The following is a 19,230-nucleotide window of genomic DNA, read 5'->3' on the forward strand; positions in this document are numbered from 1 at the left end:
AAATAAATAAAAATCTGAAAATCTAAATAGGGTTCTTCCATTGAGTTCAAGAGACATGGGTGGTTTTGTAATTCACATAATTCTTTGTATCTTATTATCCTAATTTTCATCTATTCATACTTAAATTATTTTTAAACTTTCTTCTTAATAGACATTTACTCATATGTATACATTAAAAAAAATGGAAACATGAATAATATTTTGAAAAAAGAGATGGTTGATGTGGGAAATAGCTAAATGGGTGTGGAAATATCAAGTCTAGTCTATTAAATAAATGACAGTGACTTAACATACAACCTTTTTCTCAAAGGTTTACTTCTTGTGGTTCACTAAAAATGATTACTTTCAGCATACTTTTCTCAATGACCTTATGGAATGAATACTTTGAAAAATAAAATTAAATACATAAATATATGCAGATAGGTTAATGTTGATGTCTTCTTTCCTATCCAAATTCAGATTGGAAGAAAAAAGGTGGGTTCATCAGGATAACACCACTCAACATTGATACTCTCCTGCCTTTCTTGTCCTATTGTACTAGTGACCTTCATTCTTAAGATGCCCCTTTAAAAGGGTTGATGGAGAAATTCTTTGGCCCTTTCCATTTTCATTCTATTATTGTTTGCCCAAGTGGGGTTTTCCTTTTTCATTTTTTCTTCAATGGAAATTGAGCTAGTGGGAAAAAAATACCCAGAAAAAAAAAAAAATCCTATAAAAGGTGAAAGCCAACTTATTATTAGCATAGATGAAAATTTTTAGAATTTATGTGTATTAAAAACCTAGGCTCCATGTGGGCTTTAGCAAATATTAGGATAAGAAAACAAAGTTATAGGATGGAATCTCAAATTCTTGTTTTGGATTTACAAATATATGTGGTAATATTCTTTTAAATGGTTAAAAAATAAAAAATAAAATAAAAACCACTTTTTTAGAATAATTTTAATTATTTTCAAAAATAAAATTCAAAAAACCTCTTCTTCTTTTTTTCCTGAAGATGTCAAAGGTATATCTATTTTCTATATTTAAATTATTTTTCATGACATTTTACCAAAAAAGAAAAAAAAAAAAAAAAACCTTAACATACTTTAAATTTTCTCTAAAAAGTAAGAATATTTTTTAAACAAATTATTAACAATTTGCTTTCAATTCAGAATTTACCAAACATATTTTTAAGAAGAAATTTTGTTTTTTATTATTAAAAATAAAAATTAAACACAATTCTAAAGGGGTTTTATATTTTCCAAGCTCTTCATTTAAATAAAATTTGTACAAGTTAGTAAGAAAATTTTAATAAATTTAAGCTTTTTTATCTCCAATGATGATCTCTTTCCTTTTGTTTTAACACTATATTGGTTAAAATTAAGGAAATTAATTTCTTCATGTTTGGTTTTACTATCCAAAATATTAAAGAAAAATTAAATATAAGTACAATTAGTTAAAAACTTATGCAATTTCAAATTATTTATGAGTTAAAATAAATTAGTTGACTTTCAAGTAATATATAAAAATAATTTATTAATTTTAATTTTTCTTATTGTTTTCATTTTTTTTTTCTAGTAATTTTTTTCAAATGTCCCAAAAATCAAATATAGCCTAAAAGTTTTTTTTAAGACCTAATCCTCCACAATATTACACCATATGAGCAAAATTAGAGGCTATAACACACCTAACATACATTTATAGTATTAAAAAAATATAAAAATAAATATTTCTAGGTAATATTTTAAAAAATGGGATATGTCTCTAAAATATATAAAGTATTAGGTTATATTTGGTTCTCAAAAAAATACTAAGGAAATAAAAAATTAAAAAGGAAAATAATTTTTTCATATTTGGTTATCTTATGAAAAAACATAAAAGAAAATCAAATGTAATTAAAAGTTTATGATCGATGAATTAAAATAAACAAAATGAGTTTGATAACAAATAAAAATAATTTATCAACTTTTACTGTATTTTTTTATTTTTATTTTTATTTTTTATTTTTCTACCTTTTCTTTGTATTTTATTTTTCTTACATTTTCCTTCAAATTTTTTTGGGAACAAACATAACCTTAAAGATAAAGAAAAGAGAATCTTCACTTTTTTCTTTTTCTTTTTCTTTTTTATTTTATTTATTTTTTATAAAACATGGATATGGGAGAGAAAGGGTGAAGTTCCTTTTTGATCGTTAATACATCAATGGAACAGTTGTTTTTTGCATTGTCATGAAACAAGTTTGGCCCTTTTCTTCTTGGGCAAAGGCTTTATTTGCTTGTCTTATGTTGGAACAAATGCTTTCACTGTTCAACAAATAGCTTTCCATGTTGATGCTCCCCATCTATCCTTTTCTTCCTTGGCCCGATCCGAGCATATTCTAAGAAAGTTAAAAAATTTGTTTAATACTTGTAAGAAAAATTATAAGACATCGACTTGGTACATATCGAATTTGTAATCTTAAAGACACTTTTTATATTCATATCTAAATACGAACTAATTCTTTGTAAAGATATTTCGAATGAAGATCTGATTTACAAAAGCGACGTAATTCAAAATGGTCGATTTTCTTCTATATGTTATAAACATTTTTTTTTTATCGTTTATTTTGTTCCAATAATCAAAATTATGAACTTCTAAGTTGGAAACCCCCTTACAAAAAAAGCTACCCAACTTGGGCAATCATAAAAATACCCTTTCCATGTACATCTTTTCAAACTATGCTCACATCAAAACTAAGCATGGCACAATCACAACTCAGTGCCATTAGAATCAAGACAGGCATCCATCCAATGTGTGCCCAAATAGACCAATGACAAAGCTTAAATTCACCTTCCACCTGAAAATTCTCTTTAGGCCACTTGTGTTGATTAATCAGACAAGAGGCACAATCTGACTTTCCCCACTGGTGTATTTACTCACTCCCAACATATTTAAACATCTTCAATCATTGCTTCTCCTTTCCTATTTTTGCTTTACACCCCATTCATTTGTCAACCGCCACCTACCACCATTTTATTTTCACATTTATATTAAGTATTAAATACAAATATATTCAATAATATACTCTCCTCCCTCACCTCATACCCCTAAACTAAAAAAAAAAAAAGTGAATATAAAAAATAGCGGGTTTAGTTAAAACATCGAATGATAATTTTTCATTATCGTATTAAAAATACGCTATTAATTATATCATGTAGATTTCATCACACGTATTCAATAGTCCAAATGTGGAATTCCATAGTTATAGCTTCTATAGTTTAACATTTTTCAAAATCAATTTAGTAACAAAATGGGAAAAATACTTAATCCAAAAATATTATATATGTGATCTGTTTGGTGAATGATTTTAATTTTTTCTAAAGCGAATGGTCACCCCCTTGGAAATATCAAGAATAAACAAATCCGCAAGTCACACTCAACAATGTCACTTGATTAAATATAGAGAAACCCATTGGTCAATAGTGATACATGTCTTCTATGTCAGCAATGGGGCCACTGTACTTATAATTATCATTATTTTTCAATATTAAAATAATAATTTTAATAAACATTAAGAGATTTACTATTGGTTGAGGATTGGGTGGAACCCAAGTTTGAATTTTTTTTTTTATTAAAAAATAATAATTAATGATGAATGGATCTATCCTGGATATCCATCTCAATAGATAAATGTCACATTCTTATATTCGTATGTTTGTATTTTTTTAATCAATATTGGACCAAAATAAATTTAAAAATTAAATTAAAATAATAATGTCACAATTTTTTAATAACATAATAAAAATATAAATATATTTTTAAAATAAAATGTTCCAATTAAGCATGGATACTCAAACCAAAAGGGTGGTTTATTACTTGCTCACGAAGGTAATGCTTGATGACGTGCGTGATATTTAAAATATTAGATAATTAATTAAAATAATAATAAATAATAGGAAAAAAATTAGGTGAAGGTGTAAAAGGTGGCTGGCGTGGACTCATTCATGGGGGCGGCTTTGTTTGTCTCCAGCTTTTAATGTAAACACTAAAAAGTACTATAAAAACGTGTCTCAAGCCCACGCGCGAGTCTGAGCTTATGATTGGAGCGTGTGAAGAGGGCGAGTGGGAATGATTGCTTTTAAGTTTTATCTTTCTAAGGATGGTCCACTTCTATCCAATCACGAGAGTGCTTAAAGTAGTATTGGCGCCACTTGTCATTGGCGCGTAGATGAGCGCGTGGGGTGAATTGCCATTAGGCCCACTTGTGTCCACTTGGTGTCGGGAAAGGATGAATCTTTGTGATAGGCTTTGTGGGTGGGAAGGTGTGGACGGTCCCGTCAATTCCATTTTGATCGTTAAAATTAGACTCAAACTCGATTGACTTAGTCAATTTGATTAATTAAAAAATCATATTAATTAAATTAAAAGATAATTGATGGGTTGAGCCCAATTTAGTTCATATGTTCTTACTTATATATTCATAATTAAAATTATAATAGAGCATTAAATTTAAAAAGATAATATCTACGTAGAAATAAATAGGTAATTATAAATGATATCGGGAAATTTATTAAATTGCACGTTTTGAAATCATAAATACTCATTAAACTTATGTAGTATTTGATTTTTGATTGAATATAAAAAATTAAAAGTAATCAATATCAATCAATATAACAAAATTGAACCTATTGATGACAAGTTCACTTTAATTATATTGATTGATATTAACTGATTACTTTTAAGAAAAAATCAAACATTTAATTTTTTTCTATATAGTAAATAAAACAAACATTACGGGTAAATCAATTCTAATTCCATCATTGGATTACCTTAGATCGAAGTAATGTATTACTAGAGCAAGAAACAAAAATGCCAACATCTTGGAAAACAAGCCAAGAAGTGCCGCGGTTAAACACTTCACATGAAAATTCATATTACCTACTGTCATAAATTTAAGTATTTTAAGGTTATGACACTAAAACATACATATTCTGTCGAGCAGTTAGAAGGCAATTACTGCAACCTACGTCTCAATTCCTGTAATTGTCTTTATTTAAGAGGTTGTTAGGCAAATTTTTATTGCTCAAACAATTCTTCAGATTACTAAAGGTGGGCGGCCCAAACACTTGTAAATGAGGCCCATTACCTAGAAAGAGTCAGGAGCCAGGAGTCAGGACCACTATCCTTCTAGAATCACCCCAAAACAGGCTGTCGACTTTCTTAGAATCATTCCAAAAGGAGCTCCTTATTGAATTCCATTTGTCCTTAACAACTCTCTCTCTCTGGAATCACTCCAAAATGGGCAGTTGACCCCCCTATAATTACTCTATAACCAACTCTTTCATTAATTACAATTTTTTCTGAAAGATTAAATCAGGGGAAGTAAGCATGTATGTAATTAAGTTTGAATCTATGGTCACCCTCAAACAAGAGTTTGACACCAAGAAGGTATTTATTTTTTTATTGAAATTAATTTATTTTTATATTTTAAGTTATTTGTTTTCTACATTTTTATAACTTATTATAAATTTTTTGTTGAATAAAAAAAACAAAAATATTTGATTTTTTCTAAATGGAAAAAACAACATATTAAACTTTTTTTTTTCTTTTTAATGCTTAATAAAAATAAAATATTACAAAAACAAATAATCTAATACTTAATATTATTAAGCATTAAAATTTTATTTAAAATTAAGTAAAAAAAACAAACAAAAACAATCAATTTGCTTAAAAGTTTTCACATAAGGCTATGTTTGGTTCCCGGAAAGTACAAAGGAAAGAAAAAAAATGCTAAGGAAAATGATTTTCTCATGTTTGGTTGTCCTATGAAAAATATCAAAGAAAATCAAATATAATTAAAACTAATTAAAAACTTATGTATTTTTAAATTATTTAATCTTTATATTGATGAGTTAAAATAAATAAAATGAGTTTGAAGTAACAAAAAAAATAATTTATCAATTTTTAATCTATTTTTTTATTTTCCTTCATTTTTTCTTTCCTTCTACTTTTCCTTTGCATTTTCTTTCCCTCGCATTTTCCCTCAAATTTTCCGGGAACCAAACATAGCCTAAGTCAACAATATATATTGAGTTTATTTGTCCTTTAACCCTAAAATTTAAAATTGGTTTTTTTGGGACAATCAGCTTTGGAGAGCCAGCAAAATCTTTACTAATTTAATTGGAATTAATTTCTTTTTATTGAAGGAATATTATATAAGATTGTTCAGGATGAAGAAACAATTGTATTTATTTTTATATTTTATAATTTTCTTTATTATATAATGGAATGTTATCTTTTACTGTAGAGATGAACATTGATGTACTTTTTTTGCATATGAATTGTTTTATTTTTGTGTTCTTCCATTGATATGTTGGCCTTAGAGGTTCCGCTGGCACAGTACACAGAACATCTGTTTTCTGGACTTTCTGGATGCAATTTCTTCCTGTTCCAAAGAGGTTCTTCCCAAGCATACCTTATGGGCATGGCTGGAAGAGAATAACAAGCACCTTGCTCCTAACTATGAAAGATTCATCTGTTCTCACTGGCATCTAAAAAGCTCCATTAGCAGCCACAATGGAACAACAGTACATTCAGAACAAGCAGGCTAGTACCAGAAATTCCAACACCTTTGCTTAGAACAATCTTTACTCACCTACCAAAACAAAAGATCACGATGGAATGGAGCATGCAAGATTTAAGTTAGTATGGACTAGAAATGCATGCAATTGGGTGAATTGAGATGGGCATGAAGAAGAAGAAAGAAAGGGCGATGAAGCCTGTCATTGCTCTTCAATTCGACAAGTCCCACATTACAAAAGTCTCCAAATTAGTTCAAAATCAGTTCAGATACAACATGACTCATGGGCATCCCATAAGTGGCACCAACCACCAACCTCATGTTAATCTCCATTCTTGACCATTAAACCGCATCCATTTTTCTCACCTCTTGCCTGAACCTTTCCCTGAGCTCTTTGTTAAACTACTCCCCCCTCCAGCTCTTGGTGTCACATTGAGGTTGGGTCCTCCATCCCTGCACATCACATCTTCTCTCAATTTCCAAAGAACAGCTGACCTTCGATATTTAGTGGCGCACTAATGTCCATAGTCGCCAGGTCTTCCAACTCCTGTAATGCTGACATCGCACTCACATTGTTCTCGCTGAACTGGGTCCTTAGCACACCGACAGACAGTTTGATCTTTCCTTGCTGCAGATATTGAAATTATAGCATAAACAACAAAGCATTGCTAAGCCTGCTTAAAGAGTGGCTAACAAAAATAAGTTAACTTACAATGTGCTCCAGTTTTTGCTTAAGATCCTCGTAGTTCATCCACTCTGCCACTGGTTGTTCGGAAGCAGCTGGCAGAATTTCCCCAGTTGCAAGTTTCTTGTGTAAAGAAGGGGAACACCAAACATAAAATCAGAACAAGTTCAGCACAATACATACCCATGAAGAGAAAAAAATAACAACATTACAACACACAGCAGTTCAACTAAGAACTAGCCCTTTTCAGCTGATAGCATTTTACTTCCTTGAACTATAAATGCAAACTCAAAACTCACCAAATTTGCCTCCATCATATCACTCACTTCCCAATTAGAGAAAGGAAATTGTAAATTATTCTACCAATAGATTTCCCTTTTATTTTAATTTATTTTCTAAAATCCTCAAACCATATGGCGGCTGGTTGAAGTTAAACCCTCCATCCATTTTTCAAGTAACACCAGATATGAAAATCAAATGGCTGAAATCTGTTGTATGCACTCAAAATGAAATATATATAGGATGGATGAAGAATCCAAAATCATCAAATGGGAACCCCTATTCATTTACTAGATACTACAAACTGCACACCATATTGGAATCATGGACGAATAGACAACATAAAGGCTGTTAGAATGTTAGATAATTGCACATTACCCAAAAAAAAAAAACTAATATTAGATAATTGCAAGCATACAATGGTTAAGGCTAACTAAAATGACATTGAGGGTAGCAATCAGTTAGGAAGTGACTGAAAATAATTCTAAGCTGCAGACCATAAGCATTCAGCAACACATCAGTTACTAGAGAATTTGAGTAAGTCATTTTACTTGAAACACTGTTGATTTCACAACTGAATGCTAGTACAGGTTGTTAAGGCACTGTTTGGTTATGTTTTAGGAAGTTGTTTTCCTATTCCTAGGAGCCAAAATCAATTTGATAAAGCTACTGTGGAGAGCCAAACAACAATTCAAATTCAAAGTCAGTGTGGATAGCCAAAAGTGCGGGAAAGAGAAAAGTGATCTCACCTTTCTGGGCCGGCCCACTGGCCTTCCAGTAAGCTTCTTGGGCCTCTTCGGTCCGTCAGCCTTAGGAGGCCGGCCCCGCCGTTTCACAGAGAGACCTCCACCGACGCCGGCACCAACAGTCAGAATCTTCGGCGGCCTACCACGTGGCCTCCCGGACACCTTCACCTTAGTAACACCTGCCGTCCTGGGCCGCTCCCTCGGCACCCCGCCAGGAATCACCCCACCCAACTGGGCCTTGGGTGGACGGCCAGGCCTCCTTTTGGGTCCATCTAACGACTTGGGCCTCGGCCCACGCACACCACCAGACTTAGGCGGACGCCCAGGGCCCCTCTTCGGCACCACGGGCCCATCTACCAACCCCACAGCCACGAGCACCGACTCCGAAGTGGGCTGGACGGGGATCTTGGGCTTGGGGGGCCGGCCACGACCCCTCTTGGGCCCAGAGACAGGCCCAGGATGAAGGGGGAGAGCGTGAGCATCATCTCCAGATCTGGGGAGCATGTAGGAGTGTTTCACCATCACAACTTGACCACTGCTTCTCAATCTCTTTAGATGGTGAGTCAACAACGCCGGATGACTCGGCGGCAAGTCGCCGAAAGTTCTTTCTATGTACTTCGCTATAGCTTTCTTACTCGACCCCGTTCTCTCATTCAAAGCCCCAATTGCCGTTGTTATCATCTGCAAGCCCCAAAAATTCAAAAAAAAAATTAGGGTTTCTACACAAAATCAAACAAATATTCTGGATTTTCCCTTTTGCTGGTCTCTCCCTCCTTTTTTTTTTTTACCTCGGCGTAGGGCGGGTGGTTGTGCGGTGGTCCGTGGCTAGGGGTAGGGTTGGCGGCATGAGCTACGTGTGCCTCGGAGGCTGCCGGAGGTTGAGGTGGCGGTGGTGGAGGGAGCGGTGGGGGTGGTGCTGGGTCCATGTAGAGAGAGAAAGCGGAGAAAAGAGAGAGGAGAGAGACGGGGAGAGGGAGAGGGAGAGGGAGAGAGAAGAGGTTAGGTGAGTTGTTCAGAAGGAGAGTAGTGTTTTTACCATATAAGAAATAAGAAATGAGAAAAGAGTGAGGAGGGGGTGAGGGGGTGGGGCGCGTGTAATCGGACCGTTGAGCATGGCCCATCGATCCTTTTGGACACACATGTGACGTGGCTGATGTGTTTTTGCTTTACTTTGTTTTGCATTCAGCTCCTCCAACTTTTCTATTATTCGTGTTATGACACTCGAATAAAAAGCGAATTTCATTTCCATCCTTAGCTAAAAATGACCTTCAATAAATATAATGTAACATCTAAATTTTAGCAAAATTTCTTTCGCTAATTGGCTTAACAATGTTTAAAATTCAAAATAAAATACAACATTGGGTTTCCCTTTATTTAACAAATAGTCCTTAAAGAAGTAAAATATATTGTAAGGAACACAAAAGTAAGCATGCAAAATTAGACGAGAATTAGGATATTGTTATGCTCATATTGAGTATGGATGATATGAATGAACAAAGGAAAATTTGTGACACATGAGTAAAAATAGGAGACGGGTTGCAAAATTTAACATAATATTCTCAAATTGACTTTCTATATTAATCAATTAATAAGTAAGATAACTAAGATGATATATTTGGATTGTTTTTTTATACATGTCACTTTTCGAATGTTAATTTAACAATCTCAACTCAACCCTAAAATTTAGCCTTCAGGTAGGAGTTACGACTAGTGCCCTACTCAACTCTAAAATTTACCTTTAGACATGAGTTACTAGCCAAAACTTACTATAGATGGAGTTGGGTTGAAGTTCTAAAACACTAAAAAAAATTTAGTACGATCTTGGTTAGTCGCATGAGAGCTTAGATGCCTGAATTTAATTATTAAGTTACTATCATTTTAATCAAAAATGTTTTTGCCAAGAAATCCTAATAACATGTTTCCACTTTTTTATTCTTAGTCAACATTTTCATTATCATTCTCCTTACTATTTCACCACTCATGCAACTCCCATCACAATTTAAAATCACCATTGTCATCACTTTTCTTATCCATTAATGTTACCATCATTGATAATGTTGTTCACCATTTATCTACTCTTGATATGCTTATTCATCTTCGCTAATTTTCCTTACTACAACGTTTCTTATCCTAAAATGATTCTCTCCAAGTGTTATCCAATCATATTTTAAACCACCGACAAACTTAAATCTCACATTACTAATTAAACCAATCTAAAGTAACAAAAATAAGCTCATATTAAACACGAGCTATAAAGCTTGAGTTAAGTTTAGATAAGAAAGAGTTCAACTAAAAGCTCATATGTAATATCTCAGTTTTAATCATTACTCCTAAGGAATCATTATTGTTTAAAAGTCACTAATAAGCTCTATCAAACATTGAATAACTAATAGTGAATCTCACATAAAAAAAAATCACTAAAAAACATCATATTATATATTTACATAAAACCATATAAAAGTGTTTAATCCCATTAGACATTACACAACCAAATAATTAATGTTTATTAGGTCAAGATAGTTTCAATGTGTAATTTGCAACATCTTACCTTGAAAAGGATATAGATTTCATTTTAACTTTTAATGTAGTTAGTTTTGGGTGGATGATACTAATTTTTTTTTGTTAGATTTTAGTTTTTGGATACCATGATCTATTTTGTTGGATTTCACATTTATCACTTGGACTTTTTTCGTATTAAATATTTGTGCAATTACTTTTTACATCATTTTCAATTTGAAATGGTCGTATAATTTTGATCCCATCACTTTTCATCAAATTGGTTGTTACTTAAGTTTTTATTTCATTTATTGTGATTATAAAAGGAAATAAGACATACAAATTTTAAATGACTTTCTATTTGTTCATTTAAAACAACTTTTTCTTAAAATGTATATTTATTTGTTAAGAGATGCTAGGCACATCCATAGATGTTACCTCAAAATAGTATCATTAGGTTTTTACTAATGAATTATCTAATTGATTCAGATTTTTTTATCTTTAAAATCCAAAATTTTACTTAAAATTTTATTGTCATCTTTTATATCATTCTTTCATGATTTTCCCATTTTTCTTTTTCCATTATATGATTGAATTATTATTTTCGCCGTTTCCCTTTTTCAATGTATTATTAAATTATCAAACTTTAAGTTTTCCCATATGGATGTTTGCTAGATTATACAAATATTTATTTCAGGTTAATGTTTATATTTTTATTTATTTCAATGTGTTCTTAGAATGCATTTATTGGTGTTTTTATTCAAAATGTTTTCTCTTAAAGTGTTTTTAGTAGAATCACTATCAAGTGTTTCTCTATAAAACACTAAAAATGATTTTTCAAAATTTTAAAAGTATTTCGTAATTTCGTTAAAAATTAGATTTTTTTTTTTTTGAAAAAAATTAAAAACATTGCCAAATAGACTCTTATTCTCTTTATAAAAATTTGAACTTAATAAATCTCATGATATTTAATAGTTAGAAATTGAAAACCTTAGATTAAATGAAAGTTAAGAATAATTGAATAAATACATTTTGCTTAGAACAATTTGAAAGTCAAATAGCATATGGAATCCTCTTCATTTAAGAAACAATTTTTAGAGGATTGGAATATATTAAGACAAAAATAAGAAGAAGGTTTTTAATACTAAGTAAGACTTTGTTTATGCTTGTAACAACTCGTAACCAATTGTGTGAATATTATTCGCTCTAGGTTCAAAATGGCCCTTATTGCTTTAAAATGCGTTTATAAGGTTAAGAGAAGTTCATACTTATATAGTATTAAGAACTTTTTCTCCTATCTAATATAGGATATCATAATCACTTCATTTCTCTTCTTCATGTAGACACAATGTCTTCGTTGTGTTCCATGAGATTACGGGGCAAAACAAACTCTCACACTAGGGTAAATGATTAGTTATGATATTATTTGTAATGACTCGCACCAAATCGTGTAGATATTGTTTGTTTTGAGCCTAAAAAGGTCTTTACAACTTTAAAATGCGTATATAAAGTTAAAATGAGTACATGCTTATATAGTGTTAGGAACTTTCTTCTTCATATGATGTGGGATATCACAATGTTAACCTCGCAATGCATATAGGAAAATTGGTTTTTGAATTGGAAAAATTAACAATTGAAAATTTTGAGAAAGCTTGAATATAGGATATTTATGATTCTAACAAGGGCAACATCCTTTATCGAAACGAGTGGCTAGAGAAATAAAAATCCTTCAGAGTCGTAGGATATTTATGGAGGATTTGAGACTTCAGTGTGTTTCCAAATAATAACAATGATCCATTTTTGGCATAGAGTGCTATGGTACTTGTCTACTACCCATATTAGCATATTTCATGGTTGGTGTATTACTATTTTTATATTAAAGCTTATTTGGTATCCCACAATTGACTAGTTTTGGCCATTAGACTCGACTCATATGCGATTAACTCAGATTACCCTTTGATCGATTTCACATTTTACATTTGGTTGCTATTAGGTTGGGCAAGGGTTGCATTATTTCAACTAGTTCCCTGACCTAACCCAAGCTTGCTCATAGCCTCACCTAACCCTTCAATTGTCTTTTTTTTCTTGAATATAAAACCTTATAACTCTTAAAAGTGTAGTGCTACAACTTGAAATTGCAATCTTACACAAAATGACAATTAAAGACTAAGTCAAGATCTTTCTTGGAAATCGGGTTAGTTAGGTGGAAAGATGAAAGGAAATTTTTTTAATAGAACATTGTCAAAGAAAAAAGAAAAGAATTACCAATGGACCGCATTATGCAATATATTTATGAAGGATTTTGGGTGTAAGACGTGCCTCTAAATATGGATAATGACCTAATTTTGACATAAAGTGTTTTAATTGTCCTCTACTACTCAGATTAGCACCCTCCATAATTGTTGTAAATACCATTTTCACATAAAAGATTATTAGTAACTCTTGGTTGACTTGTTTTGCTCATAAGCTCAAGCTCACATATGAAGGATTAGGCTTAAATTGTTTCTTAGGCCTAGCCGACCCTTTATGCTACATCATTATTGGGTTAGGTAAAGGCCATGTTAGCCTGGTCTAGTTCCTCCCACTCATCCTAAGTTGGCCTATAACCTATTTCGACCTTTTAATGTATTTTTTTCTTGATTTGTTATATGTAATAATGAACAAGAAAATTTCAACTCTCCTATAGCAAAAAAGTATGGATTTACATGAGTGGCTGCGTGGATAATACCTTAATAATGAGTTTTGTCAAATTATTCATCTCAATCGTTAAGGCATAATTAAGATTTAATAAGAGAATAAGAAACTAATTGGTGGTTGTGCCAAAATGCCCACTTCTATAATCAAGTTAGTTAAATGAAGGAGAAATGCAAAATCTTAGTATAATACTCTTAAAAATAAAATAAAATAATTACCTATGGAATAGATTGCACAAGGTATTTATGAAGAATTCAAGAGTTAAATGTATCTCCAAATATAGGTAATAACCCATTTTTGAGATAAAGTATTATGGTAATCACCCTCTACCCAAATTAGTGCATTCCACAACTATTATAGGGAATCGTTTTTTCCTTTGTCCTTCCCCCATTGCTATTTTAACATTAAAGCTTATTAGGTAACCCATGACATGTCTGTTTTGACCTTAGGCCTAATCCCACATGTGGTGAACTAGGCTTAAAATTACCCTCTAGGCTTAACTGGTCTTTTATGTTGGGTTTTTATTGGGCTTAACAAAGCTCATGTAAGTTCGGTCAAGTTACCTCAATCTAGTTAAGCTAGTCTATTACCTCACTCAACCTTTCAATAGGAATAGTATTTTTAAATTGAATTTTTATATTAACTAGTTAATTGACATTAGATTATAGTTTTTGAATTTTTTTTATGAGGGTTACTTATACCTAAAACTTCGCCTCTTTAGCCACATTAAAAAAATATTCTTAATAGTTATACTTTGACTAGAGAAAGAAATTTACCTATCTCAATAAGGGTTAGGCTTGAATAGAAGAATAATACTTGAGCTTAATGCAAGGTCAAGCCTAATGTAGTTAATAGTATTTTAATTGTAAATATTTTTTTCGTAAAAAGATCATGGTAAAGTCTTATTTTCTTTTTCTCTTTCTACTTTTATGGGTATCGTCATTACCGTTATTCTTACTAATTTTTTATCCACGATCACTATTACTACCTTTTTTTTAAAAATAAAATAAAATATAAAGTTGTCATCTATTATAACAAAATAATGTTAGTGTTTATCATTTTTTATTGTCACCTTTTTTCTTGATCTTTGTTTGTTGTTGTCTTTTCTTTCAGCCAACGTTCAACCATTTGAAAATTTGTTTTTATCTTTAATTTATTTTTCTAGAGCACATTTAAATCATAAACCAACTAGATTCTAACCTAACAAACCAATTGAAGCTCAAAAAATATGTTCATGTTGTGCATAGTTTAAGGAGCTCAGGTTACTCTCTTTCCAACAGTGATGATAGTGGGATAGATTCGGATGAGGAACACCTATTCCATTCCCATCCCAATTATTTAATTATTTCCCATCCTTGTCCCAAATCAAGGGTAAATCGGGATGGGTTGTTGAGTTCACATCCCCAATTATAAAATAAATGATAACCATATGTTTGCCCTATCCCTTGTAAGGTTTCTATTTTTTCTTAACCACTAAATATAAAAAAAAATCATATAAATACGCAAATAACTATACAAAACTCTAGAAGTCCTTTAAAAATCAATCTAATAGTATCTAGATTACACAATTACATATTTTTTTCGAATATCAAAAGTTTAACCTCAACAAATAAATTAATATGACCAAAAAAAACAAAAACACTATCTAAGAAAACAACAATTTGTAAAGAAAAAAGCTTTTCGGTTTTTTCTTATATTTAAAGGATATTTTGGTAAGTTCACACATATTTGAAGCAAGGTTTCCCCAAACTTGTTCCATTCCTAATTGTTATCTTCCCATTCCCATCCAAATAGGTTGATCGAACTAAATCACATGAATCGCCTACACAGCTATCATCCCTACCTATCAAAGGGTTTTGTAAATTTTAGTTACACTTGTATTAACTTCCAACTTGCTTAATTTGGTTATAGTTATAAAAAATATTTTATTAGCTATCAATTTTATAAAAAAATAAATAAATTAGAAAACTCTTCTTTAATTTTTTTAAGGAAATAAAAGAGGAATATTTTTAATAGTTATGCCTAAAAGTCGTAGTAGGACATGAAAATTTAAGTTTGAGTGCATGAATTCACCCAAAATTGAGTCAATATCTTGTCTGGTGGAGTGAATTCTAAAATTACTCAACCAAACATGACTACTTTAACAAAGTCTAAATTAAGATTCACCTTACATTTTAAATTAATAAATGTTATATGCACTATCACTTTTACTACTACTTAATTACATGACAAATAGCAATGCAACATAATAAAAAGTAACCTTAATTATTAGATACAAAAGTTTGAGGGCTTCAAAACACCATTTGTTACTTAACAAGGTTGTAAAAATGATATTAAAAGTGGTAATATGATTAGTGTTTTCTTAAATTAATAGTAGAATATAAAATATATTCTCAATAGAATAGTGAAATAATATTGGGCTATTAGATGAACATAACCTATGAATTTATTATAAGCAATTTAAATTACCATTTACTCTTAAATACAGATGAGAAGTTTGTATAATTTTGAAAATTTTTCACATTCATAACCCATAGGTATATACTCTTCACTGATACAATGTTAACATTCTCTTGGTGACTATTTTTGCTAGCAACAACTTGATTAAGAAAGTTAATTTAAGAAAATAAAAATAATTATTATGAGAACAAGGTAATGGCAAAGACAAAACTTAATTATCCCTTACGCCACATATGTCATGTAGCTAAACTTGGATTAATACTTGACTCTACTAAACAAAAGCAATTCCCTAGTTTTTACGTTGAGGTTTCTAAGTTAAATTCTAATTAAAAATTCCAACTCATTGCCAGGTAACTTGGTATGAATCTCACAATGAATGTTATCTATGACAGTAACAACCTATCCATCCGTATGCAAAATATAAAGAATAAAGAATATATAGAACGAAGCACATGAGAGCAAAGAAAGGAAAACAAAGTAGATAATGGTAGCATGTCTTAAGGACATTCATATTTAATAACAATTTGGTTATGACCATGTACCCACTACTTATTATTAGGGTAACTATTGAAAGTATCTAGTAAACATAGACAAGTTTTACCCATCTAAAATGGGTCATGCTGATACTAAAATGAAAGGAAGACAATCTACTCATCTAAAAGTGTCGATTGAGTATGAGTTTTCTATATTTGGATCACATTCAAAGTGGTATAATAAGAACCAATAAATTATAGAATGGGAAGCATGACCCAAATGGTCGTGCTCCTAAAAAAACACAACTTTAATGGTTATGCTCTAAAAAGAAGCGTGCATAACTTGCATTCCTTAACACACCTAACTCCACTTTCAACCTAGTTAACCTTAGTTATAACTGCCTCACTCATATGTGTGCCCTATATATATGGGGGTGAAATCAATGATGATGTAGGCCAATCTTGACCTAGTGAGAAACTCTACCAAAATTTCCTCTAGTTTTCTCCTCCTTTCGACTTTATAATTGGATGTGTACTAAATAAGACTTTGATCATCTCTGTTACAGGGTCCATTGTCAAACTACATGCAGTGCACATGTAGGAGGAGGTCTTTTGTCAAGAGTCATGACTCCTTCGCAAATAAGGAACAACTACGTAATTAGTTAATCCATAGAAGGATTTGTTTCAATTATCCACAATCATCTTTTAGAGAGTGAAAATTTTGCTAAATGTGTATAGACCAAAGGAACAACTTAATGTGAGAGTATATGAACAACTTAATGTGAGAGTTAAATAAGTTCATTTTGTAATAAAAAATAGTAGATAAAAATAATTACGGGTTGACTTGGTTACAATTTCTCAATTTCTTATTTTTAAAGAGCATGTGGGTTTCAAATATAAACCCATAGTAAAACTCTTCGCTTATTTAAGAAACATCTAAACATAGTGTTGAATTATTTTTCTTAGCAAAGGACTATGACTAAGGAAGATGATGATGATCGATGATAGAAAAAATAAACAACAATGCATAGTAATGATTTATGGGAAAAAAAAAAAAAAGGACAATGATCAACAACAAAGGATGATTATCAATGGCTAAGAATAATATTTAATGATAGAAAATTATGCTTGATGGTTGTCTAAAAGGATGATCAACATTGACAGGAGATTATAGCTTACGACCATGGAGGATGATGATAGAAGATAATAATCAACAAATGTAAAAACCAACAACTCATAACAATAGGAGATGATAGTTTATGGGCATGGAGGATGATAATGGATAGTGGCGGAAGATAACAATCAACAAACGCAAAAGGCGACAACTTATAATAAAAAGATATTTTGTAATCTTCTTTCATTTTTCTCAACTTACTTTCCTTGTGTCAAGTGAAATATAAACTATAAAAATGCTATTTTTTTTTATATATTCTAACACCTTCAAAAAATGTTGTATCAAAATAAACAAAAAGTAAAATTAAATTAATAAACATTATTTTAAAAATAAAAAACAAAAGAGTAGCCAAACCATCCTAAGCTTTAAAGAGGGACTTAAATGAAGTTATAGCCAAACATAATGGAGAGAGCATATTTTCCAAAAAGAAAGAGGATGTTCCAATAATTAACGGAAACTACAGAGAGTGGAGTGTAATTTGTCAACGCAAGAATAATTTTTAACTGCCACGCGTAAAAAAAGTTAAAAAGAATCTGATTTTCTACTTTTCCACACTCTCACATTTTCAGCTCACCATCCCCACTCTCTCCCTCTCTCTCTCATCGCCGGCGGGGAGCTCTCGTCGCCGATCAGCCTCACCGGAAAGAAAACAGCTCCGATCTAGGTACTTCTGGTGATTTCGTATTTTGTATTGGTATCTTTATCTGTTTTCATGCTTTGTAATTATTTCCTTATCTGTGATCATCTTAGGGTTAGGGTTTCTCAAGCTTTTCTGCTACTGCCTATCCGATAATTCAATTTTATTTCAAATTGTAACGGTTCAAATTGAGGATTTGGTTCCTTCAGTGATAGTGAGTATTAAATAGTTGAATCCTGCTTGAATCTGTAACTTTCTGGGCAATCATGGCTACTTTCTTGCTTTCTTATTTTTTTTAGTTTTTGGAGTATATATTTGTTGCGAAGCCGTTGATTTGAATGAGAATGATGCCTTAGTTCATCAAGCAACCTTGATCTCTGGATTGTTTCAGTTTGGTTCTGAAGATTCAATTCCTCAAAGCGTGTGTTGCAGATGCTTCCGGGATATGTGGTCATTCCTCAGTTGTGTCCTTTGGATGCCATTCCCTTGTACCACTGGTAAATTCTCATAGAAAGATTCTGCCTTTCATTTTTATTTTGCGTTAATGATAAATTGCTTTTACGATGTCTTAGTCATAATCTGTTGCTGTTTTTTCTTTGCTTCATCAATTAGAATATGACAATCGTTTTGCATGTGAAACTGCACAGTATCTTGGGTTTGTTAAGATCTCAAATTTTGGAATTTTCTTTAGCTGGACTTGTAGTAGACTCAGTTTCCAGTGATTCGGGGTCATAATTAAAGTCTATTTAAATGTTTGTTGTGTTGGGAATATTTGTTGTATTGAGTGTTGCCTTCTCCCAAGCAATCATGGTCCACTCAACCCTTTCTACATGTTTAGAAAGGCAAGTGCTTTAAGCCTTTCTTACTCCAATGGGATTTTATATCTTCCTTAAACTTTCCTCCTAAAAGATCCAAATTAATTAAAATGAGTGAATTAGTTTTGTAAAGCATTTGATTTTTTAGGCAAGTTAGTATAAATTAAAAGATAGTAGTTCTAGAGCCCAAACTTGTAATTTCTGAAAACCTTATTCATGTATCTTCCTAGGAA

General features: G+C 31.4%; 1 protein-coding gene across 1 annotated transcript; it reads right to left on the bottom strand.

Annotated features, from left to right (window-relative positions):
- Positions 1–6,707: 6,707 nt before the first annotated feature.
- LOC100853898 (histone H1) lies at positions 6,708–9,384 on the bottom strand. The gene is made up of 4 exons (XM_003634155.3): positions 9,037–9,384; positions 8,252–8,929; positions 7,251–7,346; positions 6,708–7,166 (listed from the first exon to the last, which is right to left on the bottom strand). Exons 1-4 carry the CDS (start codon positions 9,367–9,369, stop codon positions 7,011–7,013), a joined length of 1,263 nt encoding a protein of 420 aa, XP_003634203.2. The 5' UTR covers positions 9,370–9,384; the 3' UTR covers positions 6,708–7,010.
- Between the last annotated feature and the right edge of the window lie 9,846 nt (positions 9,385–19,230).

Source organism: Vitis vinifera, chromosome 17 (genome assembly GCF_030704535.1).
Source record: "Vitis vinifera cultivar Pinot Noir 40024 chromosome 17, ASM3070453v1".
NCBI lineage: Eukaryota > Viridiplantae > Streptophyta > Magnoliopsida > Vitales > Vitaceae > Vitis > Vitis vinifera.